The sequence below is a fragment of the Balaenoptera borealis genome (genome assembly GCF_965194805.1).
Source record: "Balaenoptera borealis genome assembly, chromosome: 8".
In the NCBI taxonomy this organism is placed as follows: Eukaryota; Metazoa; Chordata; class Mammalia; order Artiodactyla; family Balaenopteridae; genus Balaenoptera; species Balaenoptera borealis.
In genome coordinates, this window is record NC_138865.1 from 41,378,787 (window position 1) to 41,400,682 (window position 21,896).

Below are 21,896 nucleotides of genomic sequence, written 5' to 3' on the forward strand. Positions count from 1 at the left end.
TCAACCTCATTGATCATAGGCCACTGTTGAGTCCAGGCTTCCAGTAACCAAGTCAACAGATTATTAACACCATTCCCAGGTGCTCAGCTAATACAGTAATACCCAAATCCTGGATAAGGGCATACATATTAATAAATCTGTCCTCACTGGTCCCCGAGATTCTCCCAATACGGTTGACAAGTTCTTGCAACTCCTTCAGTGTACATGCTATTGTTCTTGGAGCATATCTTGTACATTCCCATCCAGGCTATGTTAGAATCAAACTCTCATTATGGGCCTGGAGGCTATGAAGGGTGGTGAGGGTGGGTCCTGAAGAGGACCCCTGCATGCCTTTTGCCAGGGAGTTATTAAAAACATTTTTTAATGGATGGGAAGGCTGGATCATTCATGGTTTGCAGGGGGAGGAGTGTTCTTCTGCCAGCAAGGAAGGTTTAAGGGAATTTAAAGGTCCAAAATTCTCAGCTTTGTTCATCTCTGCCTAAACGTCCCCATTCCAAGTCTCAGAGTCCTTCTCCTTCCCAAGAGTGTGCTTATTCTAGTATTAGGAATATGGTGGGGTTGTGCATTTACCTGGTGTTGCAACTCTACCACACATACAATCAGTTTTGGGGCTTGATCCACAGCCATATCTGCCATATGGCTATGGATCACATGAATTAAAGATGACTTAAGAATTCCATAGTGAAGGGGGATAAATTAGGAGGAGAGGGATAAATTAGGAGCTTGGGATTAACAGAAACACACTACTATGTATAGAATAAATAAACAACAAGGACCTACTGTAGAGCACAGGGAACTATATTCAATACCTTGTAATAACCTATAATGGAAAAGAATCTGAAAAAGAATAGATATATAGATATATATGTAACTGAATCACTTTGCTGTACACCAGAAACTAACACAACATTGTAAATCAACTGTACTTCAATTAAAAAAAAATTCCATAGAAGTTGTCTGAATCTCTACCCATAACTTGAATTAGAATTTCATGTTCTTAAACTTTTCTTTTTCTTATGTAATTGTGCCAGCACAATCAGAAACAGGCAGCCCACCCAACAATGTATGTAATGACCATGTGAAATCACCATTTGCGGCCATAGCAATTAAGTACCTGAGGCATTTTATCTCCTAATGTCTTTCCCTCCATCAGCATCCCACACTGCACCTCACTTAGTGATAGTCTTAAGTGATGGTGTTGCTTCTTCATGTTCTGGATCACTCGTGTCCTCTTTCCCCATGCAAGGAGGTTTGTGCACTCAGCAAACATATGAGCAACCCAATCCCAGGATCCCATTTTGGAAATCTATTTCCTGGGATGTCTTCTGGTACCACTTACTGTATCAGTTAGGATCCTGGCAGGAAACAGACGGCACACTCAAAAAAAGTCTAACCAGAAAGATTTTAATAAAGGGGCTATTTAAGAGGTGGGGGTCAAGATTAAGGAACCAACACGGAAGAGTGGGGCACTCAGGGTTCAGCAATAGCAGGAAACCATTACCATACCAAGGCCTGAAGGGGCCAGAGGAAGGAACAGTGTTTCGGGAGCCTCAGAGATAAACCCACGGAGAGGAGGCAGCCCAAAAGAATCTAACTGTAGATCAGTGGTTCTCAAACTTCAGCATGTATCAGAGTCATCAAGGGTGTGTTAAAATATGGATTGCTCCAGTAGGTCTGGAGTAGGACCTGAGAATTTGCATTTCTCACAAGCTCCCAGGTGATGCTGATGCTGCTGTCCAAAGACCACTCTTTTTTTTTAATTAATTTATTTTTTTTTTATTTTTTATTTTTTGGCTGCGTTGGGTCTTCATTACTGCGCACGGGCTTTTCTCTAGTTGCAGTGTGCAGGGGCTACTCTTCGTTGCAGCACGTGGGCTTCTCATTGAGGTGGCTTTTCTTTGTTGTGGAGCATGGGCTCTAGGTGCGTGGGCTTCAGTAGTTGTGGCACGTGGGCTCAGTAGTTGTGGCTCGTGGGCTCTAGAGCACAGGCTCAGTAGTTGTGGCGCACAGCCTTAGTTGCTCCACAGCATGTGGGATCTTGCCGGACCAGGGCTCGAACCCGTGTCCCCTTCATTGGCAGGCGGATTCTTAACCACTGCATCACCAGGGAAGCCCCCGAAGACCACCCTTTAAGAACAACTGCCACAGAGTAAATTATTAACTATCAGAACTATAGCAAGATGAAGGATTTGGAGAATTAATACTCCAACCTCTCTCTCCTACCACTGATCTCCTGCTGCTGCCTCCCATGGGCCAAGCCCAAACAGAAGCTAAAGGATAAGGGATCCTGAGTAATACTGTCTGTAGAGGTCACCCTTCTAGAGAACAGAGCAGGGCAGAGAAGAGTGGAGAATGGAGGGGGGTGGGGCAACAGAGAAAAATCAGAACCACCATAAAGAGAAGGATCCATGGAAAGATGGAGAGATAGATGCATTGACAGACATCTGAATAAAAGGATAGAATAATAATAATGGTTAATATTGAGTGTTTATTGTGTACCAGCCTCTAAACTAAGGGTTTTGCTCAAATTACCTCGTTTAATCCTAAGAATTAAAAGCTATTACCATTCTTGTTTTACAGATAAGGACACTAAGACACAGAAACTAGATACTTTGCACATGGTCACACAGCTAGCAAGTAATGTAATCTAAATCCCAACCTAAGTATGCTGTGTGTAGAGCCTCACTCCCCTGTGCTGTTCTGTGGTCAATGGCAGACAGGCAGTGTGGGATGGTAGGAAAGAGTGTAAATCTTAAAGATGCCTGGGTTCAAGACACTTATTTGCTTTGTGACCTTGTGCTCTGAGCCTCATTCCTTATGTGTTAAAAGAGATAATAATATGATAATAAAAACTACTTCCTAGGGCTTCCCTGGTGGCGCAGTGGTTAAGAATCCGCCTGCCAGTGCAGGGGACGTGGGTTTGAGCCCTGGTCTGGGAAGATCCCACATGCCGCGGAGCAACTAAGCCCGTGCGCCACAACTACTGAACCTGCGCTCTAGAGCCCGCGAGCCACAAGTACTGAAGCCCGTGCACCTATGCTCCGCAACAAGAGAAGGCACCGCAATGAGAAGCCCGCACGCAGCAACAAAGACCCAACACAGCCAAAAATAAATAAATAAATAAATTTATTTAAAAAACTACCTCCTAGTTTTTTGGGGAAAGTTAAGCAAGGTAACAGTGGTCAAGTCCTTGGTATGAAGTCTAGCACCTAGTAAACAATCAGAAATACTATTACTACTATTATTATTAATGGATGGAAAGAAAAATAAGTCAGAAACTTATGAGTGAAACACTCTCCCATCCAAAAGAGGGTTCAGGGCTTGGGTAGGGATGGGTGAATGGGTGTCCCACATATTAATTTCTCTTCTGAGGACTTCTCTTCTGATCTATCTCTGGTTTTTCTCATAGGGATGGGAAATCATTTGTTCCCTCCCCCATCTGTCTATTCCTTGAAATTTGTGGGATTTGTGTGAGGGGGCTGGCCAGCCCCCTCTCCTTAGAAATCCCCTCTTGGTTCCCAGGATCCAGAGGAAGGGAAAGATGAAGGGAGTTATGCCAGGCCAGGCTCCCTCCAGCTGTTCTGTTGACCCAGGTGTTGGGCAGATGAAAATGGTAACTCGAGAAAGGGACAGTGCTGCTGAGTCAGGAGGTTGAATCCCAGAGGCCTGAGATGTGGGAAGAGGTGGTGGGCCTCCTTCCAAGGAACATTCCTTCTCAACTCTGCATGTCCCAAGGGAGAGACTGGTTCCCAGACAATGGATGGGCAGGCACCGTAATGACCTGGGGAGGCTACCCCAGGCTCCACGGTTGTTCTGAGGGCACCAGGGAGCCTTCTTCATCACCACCAGCACCAGAGTGAAGAACCACAGAGAAGAGAGTGAGGATAAGGGATAAACCTAGGGAAGGGCATGCAGCTCCTCACTCTGGCCCCTCCATCCTAACCATCACCTCTAGGGGCCAGCCCTGTGGCTGATGACACAAATGCCACCAGGGAGATGACAGTGTAGACTCTCTCTCTGGAGCTGACAGCACAAGGTCCCCTTCTCGTGGCCAGACTGCAGGCTGCTTAGGTTCTTAGAGCTGAAGCCAAGGAAAGCAGAAGAGAAGAAAAGAGGGAGGGCAGGGTCAGTTTCCGTCAGAAAGAGGGGGGCAGAGGGGAATCCACAGAACGGACTTGGAGGGGAATTTCTGAGCAGAGAAAGTGAAAGTTCCGGGCCATAAATGGGTGGCAGTGGCAGCTTCCTCCAGCTTCATCCACTCTCACGTTCCCAGACCCCTTCACACCCCGCACTTCCCAGCACTCTCACCCGCTCCCAGCCCGGCCTCGGCTTCACACAGACTCTGCCCAGATTCACTCACGCTCACAGCTTGCTGGCCGTCAGTCTCCGCTCATCTTCCATGGCACCCCATGCCGCTGCACTACTAGCCCTCAGCCTGCTGATTCTCTGGACCTCCCCTGGTAAGGCTGAGGGGAGGCTTCGGGTGGGGGGCAAGTAGCAGGGGTGTCGAGGGCTCAGACTGCTTGACGCTGGACGTGAGGGACTCTGTGAGTTAGGATTGCATGTGTCAGTGAACCTGGGTTGCGCCCCGTGTGTGTGCCTGGGAGTGGCGGTGTACCTGGGCCCCTGAATTCCAATGTGTATCTGTCTCTTGGTGCATCCAGGGCCTATGACTACCCCCCTCTCTTCAGGCTCTATTTCCTGCTGCCTCAGTTTCCCAGGCAGGAGAGAACAGTATATACTTTCTTAAGGTGGAGAGAATGGGAGACACTGGTCTAAGAAGGGTCAAAAAATTTAACAACTCCTAAGTTCTACTAATGCCATCCTCCTGTTACCCACCCCATCCAGTTCCCTGCCCCACATCCTTCCCCCCACTGACAGTGTAACCAGTGTGAACTCTTCATTTGTGGGGAAGTTGAAAGGACTTGGGAGAGAAGTTGGGGTGATCAGGGCAGCAGGAAGGCATTTGTGGGGCTCAGGACAGCGGTCGTTTGCCGAACTGCTTAGAAGTGCTTCAATATATTTAGCGAATATCAATCAGGTCTAGCTGCTGCTGCACACAGACAGGTATCCTTAATACCAGTGAGGGCTGTGGCCTCCGCTCCTCAGTGTCCCTGTGTCCTGACACTAATCCCACCCCAGCTCTGGGAGATGCCAACGACGCTGAAGACTGCTGCCTGTCTGTGGCCCAGCGCCCCATCCCTGGATTCCTGGTGCGAGCCTATCGCTACCTGCTCATCAGCAATGGCTGCAGGGTGCCTGCCGTTGTGTGAGTTGCGGGACGAGCCTGACTAACCTCACCTCCCCCATCAGCCCCTGGGGAAACCCACCCCACTTTCTTATCTCTCTTCTCCTTGCCAAGCCCAACCTCTGCAAGGAAGCCCCTGAAACAGGTTCCCAGGTGTGGTCCCCAGCCGCTGCCCCTCACACCAGGGCCTGCCAGGAAGCTGAGTTCCAGGGCTCTATTTTCTCTGACCTCTGACCTCTGTCTCCAGGTTCACCACGCTGAGAGGTCACCAGCTCTGTGCACCCCCAGACCAGCCCTGGGTGGGCCGCATCATCCGGAGACTGCAGAAGAACTCAGCCAAGGCAAGCCTGGCCCTCCCCAGCCCCGCCTCCTCCCTCCAAGCCCCTGCCCAAGACCCCAGCCCATGACCTTGCCTCTCCTTCTTCCCCCAGGGAAAGCGCTACAGCAGGTAGCCCATGATAGCCCCAGAGGGAGCCCTGTGTCTGAGGGAAAGAATGTGAATCACTGAAGCCCTGGGGAACCACGGACCAGAAGGGAGGACCAGGCCTCCTGCTCCCCTGCACCAGACCTGACCCAGCTGGGGCGGGGCAGGAGTGTGACTGTGTGAGTGTGAATGTGAGTGTGGATGAGTGTGGTGGAAGCACAACTTCTCCATGCCCAGACTGCAATGTTTCCAATAAAGCCCAGCTGGTACCCACGAATCCATCTGTCTGCTGTCTGTTTGCTGTCTGTCCAGGAGGACTGGGACAGGAAGGGGGAGGTGGAATGGCCGGGTTAGTTTCCACCTTGCAGCCCGAGCAACGTCCTCATCGACCTCCACCTAATACGCTGTGTTCTCAGGATCAGCTCCCATGATCAGGGCCCCACCTCATGCCTCCTCACAGCCCTATCACACTCCACGGCTCAGCAACACTAAACCTGTGCCCGTCCCCTGAATGACCCGAACTCTCTCAGGCCTCTGAGTTTTTGCCATCCAGGACAGGTGTTCAAGCATCCAGGTGTCTCAGGGATCTGGTGTCACTGGGGGCGGGGAAGGGAGTTCTTGGGAACCAGCTCTCATGGCTGGGGGAGGGCCAGGAGGCCCAACTCTGTTGCCTGGGGGGGAAAGAACCCATCCACCCAAGCCATTCCCTCTGTCTGGAACACTCTTCTCTCTCTTCTGCCTGCCTGGCTTCCCATCTGGGTCTGGATGACTCCTCCTCCAGGAAGCCTTCCCTGACTCCACGCTGGGTTAGGCAGCCTCCCTCCCTCCCAAGCTCCCAGGGCCCTCTGTTCCTCTCCTCCTGCAGCACTCAAGATGCTGAGTTATAATTGCTAGTTTGTCAGCCTTCCCGAACAGGGATCTTGTCTATTTTGGTTTCCACTGTCTCCCTGGTATGAAGTACACTGCTTGGCACAAGGTAGTCACTCAATAAATATTTGTCTTGAGAGCAGATAAATTTGTAAGAAAAGGGTCAGCAGCCAGAGGTGAGGGCTCATCTGTCCATATAGAATCTGACCTCCAGGCCAGCCCTCTTCTCTCGCCCAGTCACTCTGGACCAGGTCCAGCCCCATCTGGGTCCACGTGGCAATCCTGGGGCCATGCTTCTCAGGGATACTGACAGACAGACCTGGGAGCCAGAGGTCAGAGTGGGAGAGGAAGGAAAAAGGAACAGCCAGGGAGCTGGGGAGATTCAGCATGGGGGGACCCCCACCACCTCGTAGCCACATGGGCTCCAGGGCCAAGGCAACACTGAGACCAGAGGAGTCACAGGGAAGGAGTCTCAGCTCTGGGAGACACAAGCCCTCGACTCTTCGGACATCTCACAAGACTGCTGTGGGAGGAATGAACTCCTCGTGCTCGGGAAGTCCTCTGGGAAAGCTGTCTGGTTGCCCAACTATGGCCCCTAAGGGCCTGTCCAGCTGGGAGCAGCAAGTCTGTGCCCCTGGGGTTGGGATGACAGCTAGTACACCAGACTGAGCATCCCCACCTGGGAACAGGGGCCACCACTACACCACATACCTTATCTGGTAACAAAAGCAGGCCTGGGCAGGCGTGGGCAAACTTGGAAGGGAAGCAGCAGTGAGGGGTTGTGCCAGCCCCTCCTCACTGAGCTGAGAGCACGGCAGCTTCTTCCTCACCTCTGCTCCTAGGAGGAGGTGTCCAAAACCTCAGATAAATCAGGTCTTGGAGTCACAGGAGTGGGTGGAATGGGGATAGTTTGCAAGAACAACTGTTATAGCCAGGAAATTTGGCTCCGCTACCTGGGGGAAATTACCTATCCATTCATGCATGCATACAGCCATCCATCTAGCTGTCTCTGCATCCATTAGACCTCCACACATCCATCCACCCACCCCCCCACCAACTCATCCATCCATTAAGTCAGCCAACCATGGAGTTCCAGAGGTCACAGCTGTGGACACTCTTTGGACCTGTGCCTTGCACCGCAGCAGGCAGAGGACAAACACAGGTGTGAGGGCGGTACATCTCCTCAAATCCTTCTGGGTCCCCGGTGAAACCAAGCAAAGTTCAACCTGCCACAGAGGCAGACACAAACCCACCCTCTGGTGGGTTGCAGAAACACACAGATGGAGTAGAGAAGGTGAGGGTGGGAGCCCTGAGGAGGTGCCACCAGGAGAGAGGCACCTGGACACCACCTCCCTGACGCTGCCCCAGGGGTGGGGGGGGGGGAGGGATGCAGGAACAGGTCATGAGCTCAATGCCCAGTCCCCAATCCCCCAATCCTGTTTCTGCCCCTGACTGTGCAACTCTGAGGAAGTCCCTTCCTCACTGCCCCCTCCAAGACCTTACTGCCCCCTCCAAGACCTTATTTCCCCCATTTGTCAGGTGGGGCATGCGGGAGCTTCATTTTTAAGAGTCCCTCCAAACAAAGACTTAATTCCTAAATCTTTGGGTCTTAGGCTAACCCTTCCCAGCATTCACACAGTCTCCCCAAAGTCATGCACATTCGGAAAGGTCCCCACTCAGACTTCCCTGGTGGCACAGTGGTTAAGGATCTGCCTGCCAATGCAGGCGACACAGGTTCGAGACCTGGTCCGGGAAGATCCCACATGCCACGGAGCAACTAAGCCAATGCGCCACAACTACTGAGCCTGCATGCCACAACTACTGAGCCCACGTGCCACAACTACTGAGTCCGCATGCCACAACTACTGAGGCCCGCACACCTAGAGCCCGTGCTCCGCAACAAAGAAAAGCCACCTCAGTGAGAAGCCCTCGCACCGCAACGAAGAGTAGCCCCCGCTCAAATAGTAGCCCCCACTCGCTACAACTAGAGGAAGCCCGCACGCAGCAAAGAAGACCCAATGCAGCCAAAAATAAATAAATATATAAATTTATTTATTTATTTAAAAAATAGAAAGAAAGGAAAGTCTTCACTTCCCAGGGCCCCAGGGACAACCCTCTGGGAATAAAGGGGAAGCTGAGGTTCAGGAAGAAAGAAAATAATCCAGGTGCTGGTGAAGTGGCTGGAACAGCCCCCTGCTGGACCCTGGAGGCCTGGAGGGTGAAGAATTTCGAAGAAGCCTGAGCCCTCCCCACCTCTTCTCCGGCCAGTGCCTTTCCTCCCGGCTTTCTCCTTCCCTGTTTTTCCCACCCCCAGCCACCAACCCTCCCAGACACTAGGTCTTTTTCCCTTATCTCCCTGCCAGACACAGGAGGGCTTAGCCCAGCAATCTGTGACTTGTCCTGATCCGCTTAAACATTCTCAGCACTCTAATTTCATCTAATCAACACCTGCCCTGTTTCACTATGATTCACTGACAAGTGTTGAGTATTTATTCCAAGTTCTGACGGACCTGCCTACCTGACAGTGATGAAGCTGCCCGCTCTCTGAGGGGTGGGGTGGACTCCTAGCTCCCTAACCAGGATATGGGGGCCTTGCTGCCTGCCTCTAAGTAGACACCTTCCTCTCTCGGGCACACGGCACTTGCTACAGGTTTAAGGCGGGCAGCTGAGTGACACCCCCCTACCTGAAGTCCTGTGGTCCCAGCAGCCAACATCTCCCTAAAGGGACCTGACATCCCTACTTAGGGAGCTCCCAGCCTTTTTGTCCACCTCTATGGTGGACAAAAAGCTTCCGGTCCATGGGGGAATTCCCTGATGGTCCAGTGGTTAGGACTTGGCGCTTTCACTGCCGGGACCCCAATTCAATCCCTCGTCGGGGAACTGAGATCACACAAGCCTCTCGGCCCAAAAACAAAACAGGCTCCCTGATAGAGTTCCCAGGGAACTGCCATTGCCAACATTGCTCTGCCCAGGGCCTGGCACAGAACAAGGCCTAGTACACATTTGAGTAACAGAAAATGGAATTGAACATGACCCTTTCCCACGATTACCCCACCACCACTCACACCTGGAGCACATCCAGTTCTCGGGGTGGGGGCTGTCTCGGTTACATGGCTAAGTGTTTGGTCAGAGCCAGCTCCATACGGTTTTGATCAGATTTTCATCATCTCAAGTTCAATTTCTCAGCAAGCCTCCACCACATACTCCCTTCTCTGGCCTCCGGGAAACTCAGAAACAGCCAGAAAACCTTGGGAATAAGAGCTTCACAAGGGAGCAGGACTCCCAAGTGGGGAGTTTCCTCCAAGAGGACCTCTGTCAGAAGAAACAGGCACTTTTCTGGTCAGAGAACTTTCATGATGGCCCCTGTGACTTTGTCCACGTGGGAGGACTTAGCTCTGTAGTACTAGCTCTATCACCACTAGTGCTTACTAGGTGCTGGGCACTGCTTTAAGTGCTATCATCATTCTTATGTTGCAGCTGAGGAAACTGAGGTGCAGAGGTTAAATGACTTACCCAGGCTGGATGGCCGGTAAAGTGGCAGAGCTGGGGGTCCTGGCTGGGCAGACGGGCTCCAGAATCTGACTCTTAGCTACCACACATACCACCTCTCTGAGTTGATCCACCTCCTAAATAAAAATGGGAAATAGTACAGCAGGTGCAGGTCTGAGGAAGTGGCCCTCAGACAACAGGGAAAACCGTTCCTTTGAGGTTCTGACCATGTGCCAGGCTCCAAGCTGAGTCCTTTATGTGCATTATCATTGTATCCTCAAACAACCCTATGAGGTGGGGATCACTAGTCCCATTCTATGTATGAGGAAATTGAGGCACAGAGAGGTAGAGTGATCTCCCAAGTCCACTCAACTGGTGAGTGGCAAAGCTGAGACTGCAGCCCGTCTGCCTGACGGGTAGCACTTAGGCTGAGGGCTGGGGGCTGGGATGTCCAGATGGGGTAGAAAGGCTTGGCTTCCTAGGAAGAGCTGGGAAAAAACAAGAGAAGAAGCTGAAGGTCTCAGGCAGGACCCCAGTGCTTGAGCTCAGACACAGATATGCCCCTTGGAGGCCTCCTGGGCCGGCCTCTCCAGCAGAAGGGGAGCCTGCTTCCCCAGAGTCTCCAGGAGGAAGTGGGCACAGGTTCTCAAGGTCTGCTCAGGCCTCAGATTTTCCAGGAGTGGAGCAGTGGAGAAGGGGCTCAGCCTACAACTATGCCCACCTTCTTACCTCCATTCCCAGGGGAATAGCAGAGGCCAGGACCTGGTAATGTTGAAAGGAAAGGAGGAATGGAGGGCAGGGCTGGGATCTGGAGGGTAGGGATAGAGGAAGGACTAGGGGTTCTGTGGGCAGGACTTCTGGAAGGAGTGGGTCTCTCAGGGGGCCTCTGAGCCAGCCTGGCTGGGGCCCCTGCAGGGCAGAGCTTCTGGGGACTGCAAGGGTGGGATCAGATCCTGAAGGACCCGCTTCTGAGGGGCCAAGCATGGGGTGGAACCTCTGAGGATCAGAGTAGATGGGGGAGTCAGACCTCCCAGCCCACTTCTATTCCTAGGACCTTTGAGTCTTCCATGGCTCCGGAGGGGAAGCATAAGACATGAGCTGCCCTGGGCTCCAACCCGGCTGAAGTAGGATGGCTGTAACCCCAGCAGCTTCAACACTGCCCTATCAGACAACAGGACGCACCCCCCCACCCCACCCCCCAGAGTTCTGGATCTCAGAATCGCACTCACTGGAAATCTGGACTCATTACCATCAAAACCTCAATCACCTTGCCAACCTCATACCTGTCAGACCATTCTGTCAATTCAAGGATCCTCCCCCAAGAGGAAGACACCCTTTCCTACCAGGGACCCAACACTGTAAAGCTCTCCATCAATTCAGGAATCCTGGCAGGACATCCCAACACCTATTGGTGTCCCCACTGCTGACAGGAGCCCCATTCATGTCAAGGTCCCCCCATTACTATCAGGCCACCATCCCTCTCGGGAAATCCTATCACTGTCAGGAACACCCAAGCCTGTCAGGCAGGACAGCAGTGATGCACCACTCCAGGAACACCATTTTCCATGTAGTCTATGTAAATGGCACCTCTTGGCATGGCAGCCCTAAGTGTCAGAGCATCTGTTAACATAGGGTCCCCAGTGGCCTTAGGGCCGCCATGACATAGAGTCCCAGCTCTGGCAAACCCTTGTGTCTAAAGTGATGCTACATCACTGTCTGGAACCTAGAAATAGTTATTCACACCAGGCACTGTTCTGGGTGCTCATGGTACAATAGTAAGCAAGACAGATATTTTCTTGGGATTCAGAGAGCTGAATGTAATCCTTTGGGGATTCTACAATGGAAGGCAAGATCTACTGGTAAGACTAATATAATAGGAAATTCCTCAAACACAGAAAGGGGTTAAGATTGTGGGCAGTGAAAAAAAAGATAAATACCTTGATAGTCCACCCTACGGCTGTCCAACATCACATGCATCCTTCTTCCCAAACCCCAGACTTAATATTTTAAGGGTACCTAACATAAGATCACTTTTGTTTATACAACCAAAAAGATTCACTGCTCCCCAAAGAGAGACTCTTCAGAGCCTTAGCAATTACCACACCTGTCTTAGCTTGGGCTGCCATATTAAAATACCATGGACTGAGTGGCTTAAACAACAGAAATTTATTTTCTCACAGTTCTGGAGGTTAGAAGTTCAACGTCAAGGTGCTAGCATGGTAGGTTTCTATTGAGAGCTCTCTTCCTGGCATGTAGATGACCACCTTCTTACTAGGTCCTCACATGGCAGAGATCTCTCTCTCTCTTCCTCTTCTTTGAAGGCCACAGTCCTATAAGACTAGAGCCCTACCCTTATGATCTCATTTAACCTAAATTACTTCCTAAATACCCTATCTCTAGATACAGTCACATTGAGGGTTAGGGCTTCAACATATGAATTCTAGGGGACACAGTTCAGCCCATAGCAAAGGCCAAATCTAAATCCAAGAACTCAGAATGACATCCATTCCTCCTCTAGTTTTGCTGTAATCTCATCTCTCTATTCTACAACACCTGGTGACCACCAGCAGCACACCTGATTGGTCAGGACAGGTTGGGTGATGCTGCAATAACAAATGACGCCTAAATCTGAGTGGCTGAACACAACAAAATTCTATGCTGCACACATACCAAGGCTGCTGTGGGTCTAGGCGATCTCTAGCACAGCTGTACTCCATGTGGTGGCTCAACATTCCAGGCTGCTTTGATCTCTTGGCATGTTCTTTCATCTCAACACATGTTTCCATGATGACTCCAGCCAGGCAAGACAGCAAGGGGAACCCTTCCTTAAATGCTTCTATCCACAAATGGCACATGCCATTTCTGCACGCATTTCATTGGCCGAAGTGGGTCATACCTCCATGCCTAACTACAAGGGAGCAACTGCCAGGAGGAGAAGCAAACCAGAATCTTGGTGAGTAGTAGTAATATTTCCACAACAACCTATATTCAAGAATGGAATAAAGGAGGATGAAAGAAAAGAAGAGTCAGTTAAAGAAATGGAGACATTTCAGAGCCAGGAAGGAAATATGAATAAAAGCTGTAGTCAGTAGTTCTGAAACTAGTCCTGGGGCTTAACTAGAATTTATTACTTCTTTCTTATATTAGTTTTCTATTGCTGTGTAACAAATCACCACAAATTCAGCAGCTTCGAACAATCCAAATTTATTATCTCACAGTTTCTGTGGGTCAACAGTCTGGGTACAGGTTAACTGGGTCCTCTGCTCAGGGCCTCACCAGGCTGATCTCAGGTGTCAGCCAGGCTGCCATCTCATCTCAGGCTCTGAGTCCTCTTTCAAATTCACTGGGTGTTGACAGTTGTGGTTTTAGGACTGAAGCCCTGAGTTCCTAGAGCTGCCTGCAACTCCCTGCTCCATGGCCCTCTTCACAACATGGCAGTTTGCTTCTCCAAGGGCAACATGAGAGCATCTGCTGCTGCTTTTTCTTAGCCCTAGACACTTTTTTAAAGGGCTCACCTGATTAGGTCAGGCCCACCCAGGGTAATCTCCCTTTTGACTAACTCAAAGTCAACTGATTTTGAGTCCTTAATTACATCTGCAAAGCCCCTTCATTTTTGCCATATAGCATAATCTAACCACATCACTGATATCCCATCATATTCACAGGCCAAGGGGATCCCCTCAAAGCGAGGAGATTAAACAGGACGTGCACACCATGAGGGAGGAATCTTAAATTCTGTTTGCCACACTTCCTCTATGATTCATTCCCTTTACCTCCAACTGGCACTTCAGCTGGTTGACATTCTATGCCTGCTAAGGGACCCAAACCTTCATGCCCAGGGAATACTGGTCCCTGATGGTCCTGCCTGATTAAGGTTACAGGGGTCTTCCATGAACTTTGACCACTGGGCATGGCATCACCAGGAGGTGCCCCAAGTACCCCAGGGATTACCCCCACATACATAGCTTCTCACACCACTTGCCTTCCGCTGCCTCACCCACATCAGGATTAATCACAAAGCCCTGTCCCTCCTGAGCCTCTGTGCTTGCTGTTCATTCCCCCTGGAATGTCCTACCTCCTGCCTCACCCATCCTCAAGGCTCTGCAGAGCTCCCTGTTACATGTAGCCTCCCTTGCCTTCCCTCTGGCCCCCCTACCCCCCAGGCTCATCACCAGCGACACAGGTCACCTTCTGCTTGGTTTCAGAGGCCCTCGTTTCCTGCACGTCTCCTGAGAAAGCTCAGTCCAGGCTCAGAAACCCTGGGGCCCAGAGCGGCCCAAACTGCAGAAAATGAAGGAGAGGGGGTGTTCAGGAAATCCTGCCAGTGGCTGAGGCAGTCCTTCAAGCTGCTGAGGGCAGGAGGCAGAGAAGGAGGGTGTACTGTTGCTCAAGACTTCCCCTCATCCTGATGTCCAGTCACCTCCAGAAGTGCTGAGCAATATCCTACCCACACTCGGACTAAAGGGACAAGCTCTGCCCTGCAGGCTGGGCCGGGACCCTCTGGATATGGACAGAGGGTTTGGAGAAGGATTTGCGGGGTGAAGCAGACCCCCTCCTAGGATCAGGGACTTTCAGAAGCTGAGTCATCAGGCTTCTTGCTCATTTCCAGCTCATTTCCAGCTCCTTTCTGGAATAAGAGAGCCCAGGCTCCTCAGACCAGAGCCCCACTTCCACAGGCCACACAACCCATTTTTCTCTAGACACTAGATGCCCTCTGCAGGCCCCACGAGGTTGGAGCACAGGCCGGGAGCCTCGCATCCCCTTTCCCTATGCACTGGATGCCCCCTGCAGGCCTTGTGAGGTTGAGAGCCACAATGGGATGGATTAAACAGAACACACATATACACACAAACACAAAAGTGGGGACACCCTTACCCACATACATACGTCCATACACACACACATACACAGGCATATAATCAATGATTGACACAGCCAATCACTCACATCTACCAAGGACACACCACAGACATTTTAGCATATAATCACAGTATGGACACAAGGGAACATATAGACACACATACACAATTACACACACACCATCATGGGCACACAGACACAAAGACACACATGGACACAATCTTTCCTCCTAGAGAAGAGTATTTGTTTGGAAGAAATAGGTTAAAAAGCCACCTGGGGATCAGGGTAATATCCTGAATGGTGGACTTAATAAAAGAAGGTACCTAAACTGCCTCTCAGTCTAATGGGGCCTGTTGACTAGAGAGTCTTTTGTTTTGCTGGGCACTGGAGTGGTTACAGTTATGGAACAGTACGGACAAGAGTTAGGGTAGAGCTACTAAAAAGAGAAATTTGGAGTTTGCAAGAGCTTAATCTATATAACTTGTATGAAAGCGCATTCTTAGAAGTTGGGCTCCTGAACTCCTGAGTTCAAGCCAGATTGAACTATCCTCACTGCAACCCAGGACACCCTAAAAAGAGAGAGGCCTCCTGATGTTGGTAATATACGGGAGGTGATGAATGAGAAAAGGGGATGAACCTAACTACCACTGAATGCCCACCCACTGTGAGTCAGGCACATGGACTACCTCACAAGATACATATTATTTCCATTTTACAGATCCCGCTCCCTCGACTGTCCAGGGTTCTAAAACCAGATTCAAATACAAGAGTTTGAGTATAAAAACCCTGTTGTTTCCACTACATTAGGAATGGCAAATGCAAGGAATATACGTTTCCATTCCCTACTCATGTTCCCAACAATGACAGAACATATGTGTCTTCCCCACTGATCCAGATCAGTGATTGGCAAACTATGGCCCAGCCAGCCTGCTGCCTGTTTTTGTAAATAAAACTTTATTGGAATATAGCCATGCCTGTTCATTTACATGTTGTCTATGGCTGCTTTGGGGCTACAACAGCAAAGCTGAGAAGTGACTACAGAGACAGTATGGCCTGCAAAACCTTATTTATTAGCTGAACCTTTAACAAAAAAGTTTGCTAACCTCTGATCCAAACCCAGCCTCAAATTGGAGTTGGCAAGTCTTATTGCCTTTGGTGTCTTAGCATTGAAGGATGGTCAGATAAATAAATAACTGGGATGGATGGATAGATAGATGGATTGAACCAACAGATGGACAGACATATATGGGTAGTATATCAGAGTTTTGCTCCAAATATGTACCAATGTTCTGCCATTTATAAGCGGTGAAACATTGGGTAAATTAATCTTTCTGGATCTTAGTTTTCTCATCTGTAAAATGGGGATAATAATACAATGATCATTATCTAGGGCTCTTTCTATTGCGAATGACAAAAACCCAACTTAAAGTAGCTTAAGCAAAAAGTTAAATTTGTCATATCACATAACTAGATTAAGATTTGGTCTACTTCAGCACTGGTTGGACCCAGGGATTCAAATGATGTTATCTCCATCTTTTAACTTGACTTCTCTCTAATTCTTTTTATGTGGAGGCCTCATTCCTGTTATAGACAGGTGATCTTCTAGCAGCAGAAAATATGGCCACTGGAAGCCTCAAGTCCACATGTGTATAGTGAGTGATCCAAAACAGAAGGCCTCTTTCTCCTAACATCAAAGCTCATGAAAAGCTTTGAACTGTGCTTGTGACACATACTCAGTTCTTCAATATATTACAGTGGCCAGGGAATGGAGTACTTTGATCAGATCACTATGGTGAACACAGCCACCAAGACCACGTGAAGTGAGAGAGAAATTCCCTAAAGGAACCAGAAAAGGGAGTATAAAAAAGTGTCTGCATGAACAAAAACATCACTCACAGCATTCTACTTCATAGATTTGTCATGAGAAAATGATTTTAGAGCATTTAGCATGGTGCATGGCACTTAAGTATCAACAAATGTTCATTATTACCATAACTGATAAATAGATGAATGGATGCATTAAATAGACAGCTAATGGTTAAACATACAGATGAATAAATGAAGAGGAAGATGTGAAAAGATAGATGAAAGGCAAGATGGGAGAATGGACCGATGAAGAGACAAAGATGGGGAGACATATGGACACATGGATGGACGGATCGATCAATTGATAAATGGATGGATGGATGATGGAAAGATAAAGCAGACAAAAAAGGGCTCACAGTTAAGTTTGTCACATCATATGCTCTAGGGCTACGAATGGGAAACAGAATAGCACTCCACAATTGGTGTCTCCTGAGAGGTCTCCTCCTCTGGTCTCTGTCTCTTGGGTCCCTCTCATCAGGTGGGGGAAACACTTGCTCCCCTCCCTCATCTCTAGTTTCCTTGTGTCCCTGTGAGCTAACCAGCCCCTCTCCTCAGAAATCCCCTCTCAATTCCCAGGATAGGGAAGGCATGGCAGAAGGGGGTGTTCTAAGCCAGGTTCCCCTCATGCTATCGATACTTCTCTGACTCAGTTCGGGGCATAGGAAAATAATGGGGGAGAGGGACAGTAATGGCTGGGCCAGAAGGGTGAAGCCCTAGAGTCCTGAGATGTGAGATATGGGAGCTGGACCTGCTTCCAAAGAACTTTCCCTTTAGCCCTGCTTGTCCAAGAGAGGAGTAGGTCTCAGATGATGGATGTGTAGTCACTGTGATAGGCCTAGGGAGACCTGGGAGGAGATCTTCTCCAGCCTTACCCTGCTACTTGTGATTGTCCTCAGGGAATCTGGGGGACCAGCTGGGTCCCATCTTTCCCACTCCAGTAGTCTTAGGACCACAGAGAAGAGATGGGAGTAAGGAGAAACCTGGGAAAGAGGGAGGCCCCCCCCACCTTGCTCTGACCTCTAATCCTGAACCAAGCTCTGACCCCTAGTCTTAAAACTGATGTTCAAATGCCTTCAAGGGGACAACACTGCAAACCTTCCCCTAACAGGGACAATGCAACCCCTTTCCCTTGTCCAAAATGTTGAGTGCTGAGTTCTCAGAGCTAAAGACAAAGAGTGGGAAATGGGGACAGGGAGGCTACTAAGGAGTTATGAAAGGGAAAAAAGTTTCCAGATAGATGGAGACAGTGGGGAGTGCACTCAGTGGAAAGGTATTCTGCTACCAACTCATGTACTGCGATTCAATTCAGACACTAACTACCCAGAGCTAGTGTTAGACTCCACAGGTTTAAGGGCACAGTCCCAACAAGCCTGCCCCCACTTGAGATGCCAGTCACAAGTGGGGTCCCCAGGCCACCTGCATTTCTGCCTAACTAGTTACAAGTCCAGAGGTCTTCAAACCCCCCTCAGGTCCAATAGCTCACTAGAATGACTCACAGAACTCAGAAGTGCTATACTGACAACTAGTTTTTTATAAAGTATACGTATCAGGAACATCCAAATGAAAAGACACACAAGGAGAGTCTCAGCACAGAGCTCCCATGCTCTCTCCCCATGGAGACACAAAGGGCATGTCACCCTCCCAGTACATCAATGTGTTCACCAACCAGGAAGTTCCATGAGCTTTGGTGTCCAGAGTTTTTACTGAGATTTCATACATAGGCATGAATGAATTGTTGGCAACATGACTCAATCTCCTCTGACGGATTGGCTCAAAGCCCCAATTCTGCAATGATATGGTTGGTCTTTCTGCTGACCAGGCCTCATCCCAAGTCACCTCATTTAGCATCAACTCAGGTGTGACCCAAGAGGCTCATAGATAACAAAGACACTCGTATTACTTGAGATATTCCAAAGATTTAGAGTCTCCCTCTTAGGAACAGGGACAAAAGCCAAATTCTTTAGTATACAACAGACAGAGCCCTGCATCTGAGTGAAGGGATGTGAATTACTAAAGCCCTGGGGACCAGGCCTCCTGCTCCCGTGCACCAGACTTGACCCAGCTGCAGCAGGGCAGGAGTGTCACTGTGAGTGTGAGTGTAAGTGAGGGTGAGTGCGGTGGAAGCACAGCTTCTCCATGCCCAGACTGCAATGCTTCCCACTGGCATCCATGGATCTGTCTGTCACCTGTCTGTATGTAGCCCAGGCAGGGGAAGATAGGTATGAGAGGGGAAAAGAGTTGTGGGATGGTGGGAAGAGGATAGGTGAATCTATTCTCCACACTTCAGCCTGAGGGAACTTTTACTTCACTCATTTCTGGTCATTCTCTCCCATACCATCCAGCCACAAGGCTCCCTTCCCCCCTCCCCAGACCAAACAGGGCAGCTATTTCCAACCTCCCACACTGGGTTAGTTGCTCTTTCTTGGCTTTACCAAAGCACCCTCTACTGCCCCCAGCCAGTCAGCTTCGTCTATTGTAGTGATCTTATTATCTCTTTTGATTCCCCTCCCCCTCCAACCCAGATGACAAGCTCTCTGAGGGCAGAATCTGTGCCTGTCTTCTCTGCTGTATCCTCATGCCCAAGCACATCACCCGGCACATAGTAGTCACTCGATAAATATTTTTTGATTAGTGACTGCAAGAACAAAAATCACATGAAAGGAGGTCTCAGCTCAGAGAGGAAGGGCTGTGACCCTCTAACCATGAAGTGACTTGACCAAGGCCACTCAGCCAACAAGTATTCCCATAGCCTGGCCTGTCTAAACTGGGCCCTCTCTGGAGCCCTATTCCTCCTCTGCCCAGAATCATAATAGAATGGGGCAGACAAGAAAGGCAATTGTCAGAGCAGAAGCCAAGAAGACAGAGAGGAGAGGGAATTGGCAAAACAGTACTAGACAGAGTCCCAAAGCTCTTTTCTTGCTGCCTGGTGCTGAGGACTCCGTCTTCCCAGGGTGGAGCTCCGAAATCTGACTCCACCCTTATAAAAGAGGGTCCATGCCCTGCCTCTTAGTAATAAACCCTGACTCCACCCCTTTATTGATAGGCTCTGGCTCCACCTTCTGGACTACGCCTCCTCTGAAGAAATGCCCTGGCTCCGCCCCTTCCGGGTAATAGGTAAGCCCCACCCCTAGCGCGTGACGGTGTCCCTGTGACGTAACGTACCGGTCAGTTTCCGGGGTGGAGCCAGGGAGGGTGGGCGTTTAGGCTGCGCCGACCCCTCAGCCCCCCTCCAGGTGACCCCAATCCCCGAAAATCCTCACCCGGGGCCCCAAATATCCCAGCCCCATGACCTCGAAGGCCTTTGGCTCTAACCCCCTAAATGCCCCATGCCCCCGAGGTGCCCGACCTCCCAATCCCTTAACGTCTAGTGCCTCCCAAATATTCAATCCAACCCTGTCCCGATGTGGCAATTGAGTCTTCCCGGGGGCACCTGTCTCATATTACCCGAGAACAAGTCAGACTGGTCCAGAGAATGACAGAGAAGGGAACCGGGATTGGGGAAACCTTGATCCAATCATGCCGCTCCCCAGGAGACGTTCGGAACCCAGGACATGTCTGGATTGAGGAGATACGAGGTGGCGCTGGAGGCTGAGGAGGAGTGAGTGGAGGCGGGGTTCTGCGGAGGAGGAACCTAGCCGCTCCGGGGTGGTGGGGGAGGGGCGGGGAGGGCGCGAGTTCTCTGGGGGCGGGAGAAGCGGGAGGGGTGGGGCCTCTTAGGGGGCGTGGGCTGGAGGAACCGCCTCTAAAAGGCGGGGCGGAGCCTTCCACGAGAGGGGCGAGGCGTCCAAGGGGCGGAGTCGGTGGGGTCAGCCCCGCCCCGCCCCGCCCGGCTCTGCCTTCTCTTTGCAGGATCTACTGGGGCTGTTTCTACTTTTTCCCCTGGCTGCGCATGTGGCGGAGGGAGCGGAGGTGAGGGGGCTGCGATACCGCGGACCCGCCCGGGGCATGGACGAGGCTCAGTCCGCGAGAACCGATCGCGGCGAAGCCGGGAGCCCCCGCCCCGCCTCGCCTCATGCCTGTGTCGGGTCGCCCCACAGCTCAGCGCACCCTCGGGAGCAGAAGCTGGAGCCTCTGCGGGGCCTGATGAGCTGTCTGTCAAGCGGACTGGGCACTGCTCCCCAGCGCTCCGGTCGCAGCCTCCCCCGCCGCACCCCCGCTGCCACTGCCCAGCCAGCCGGTGCATTAAAGATTTAAACCGAAGCCACCGTCCTGCCCTCCTGATTCTGCCGCCGCTGCCGCCATTCGGGCTGGGAGCCCCTCTCCACGCCGGCTGTTTCCGTATTGACAGGGCCTCTCTCCCTGATAGGGTGTCCGTCCGTGTCCAGGCTCCCATTATTCGTAAGGGCCCCTCATCAGAGTCAGGCCTCCCCTTACTACCAGTGATTGCCTTCCACCACCTAAGCCCCCCGCCCCACCACACACACACTCATCTCTGTGAGTGGCCTGTATGGAGGGAGCTAAATAATCCTGGCTTTATCTTCCTCCCAGCCGTGTCCCCACATCCATAAATCCTCACAATCCCAGCTCTCTGCTGCCACCTTCCTCCTAGACAGGACTTTGCCAGGTGCCTGAAGAATCTTCTCCTCCTGGGAGTGGATCTAAAATATTTTAAGCGCATAGTTGTAGGAAGTAGGCTGTGAGAGGAGGGAAAGATTCCTAGAAGCTGCCACCCTCGGCCTGCCATAGGGGAATGACTTAGAACTGTTGGAGGTCTTTCCTACAGTTAACACCCCAGCTTCTGGCTCCTCCAGTTGGATCCCAAGTTTAAAGATACTTGGCATCAGGGACTTCCCTGATGGTCCAGTGGATAAGACTCCATGCTCCCACTGCAGGGGGCAGGGGTTCGATCCCTGGTTGGGGAATTAAGATTCCGCATGCCACGTGGCGCAGCCAAAAAAAAAAAAAAAGATACATAGATACTTGGCATCAGCCCCCCGAAGTGTAACCTCCCTAGGAGAACCCAAGGGCCACTGCTCCCTACCTTTCCTTTCTGTCTTGTCACCGAGTTGGGCTGAAACCCACTAGCTCCTGAAGTGATGAAGGGTCAGGGACTCCTAGTGGACCTGCTTTCAGTTAGGGACTGGCCCCAGCACCAGGGAGGGCACCACAGAATTAAGTTAAAGGGACAGCCCAGTTTGTGGG

The 21,896-nt window shown here is 50.7% G+C and overlaps 2 protein-coding genes and 1 long non-coding RNA gene across 4 annotated transcripts; 2 read left to right on the forward strand and 1 right to left on the reverse strand.

Annotated features, from left to right (window-relative positions):
- The first annotated feature begins 2,162 nt into the window (after positions 1–2,162).
- On the forward strand, positions 2,163–5,949 carry CCL19 (C-C motif chemokine ligand 19). Of its 2 annotated transcripts, none has more exons than XM_082401294.1 (4): positions 2,163–4,460; positions 5,110–5,269; positions 5,496–5,589; positions 5,680–5,949. In XM_082401294.1, the coding sequence occupies exons 1-4, from the start codon at positions 4,223–4,225 to the stop codon at positions 5,698–5,700; spliced, it is 513 nt and encodes a 170-aa protein (XP_082257420.1). In that variant the 5' UTR covers positions 2,163–4,222; the 3' UTR covers positions 5,701–5,949. The 2 variants fall into 2 exon arrangements, with proteins under 2 accessions (XP_082257420.1, XP_082257421.1); XM_082401295.1 differs by having other exon boundaries at positions 5,143–5,269.
- A 2,407-nt stretch (positions 5,950–8,356) lies between these two features.
- LOC309633032 lies at positions 8,357–20,320 on the reverse strand. The gene is made up of 3 exons (XR_014247258.1): positions 20,199–20,320; positions 10,053–10,165; positions 8,357–8,750 (listed from the first exon to the last, which is right to left on the reverse strand). It is a non-coding gene; the product is annotated as an uncharacterized lncRNA (long non-coding RNA).
- LOC309633022 (uncharacterized protein) lies at positions 13,040–20,954 on the forward strand. The gene is made up of 4 exons (XM_082401302.1): positions 13,040–19,987; positions 20,285–20,352; positions 20,604–20,663; positions 20,792–20,954. The coding sequence occupies exons 2-4, from the start codon at positions 20,306–20,308 to the stop codon at positions 20,946–20,948; spliced, it is 264 nt and encodes an 87-aa protein (XP_082257428.1). The 5' UTR covers positions 13,040–19,987; positions 20,285–20,305; the 3' UTR covers positions 20,949–20,954.
- Positions 20,955–21,896: the final 942 nt, after the last annotated feature.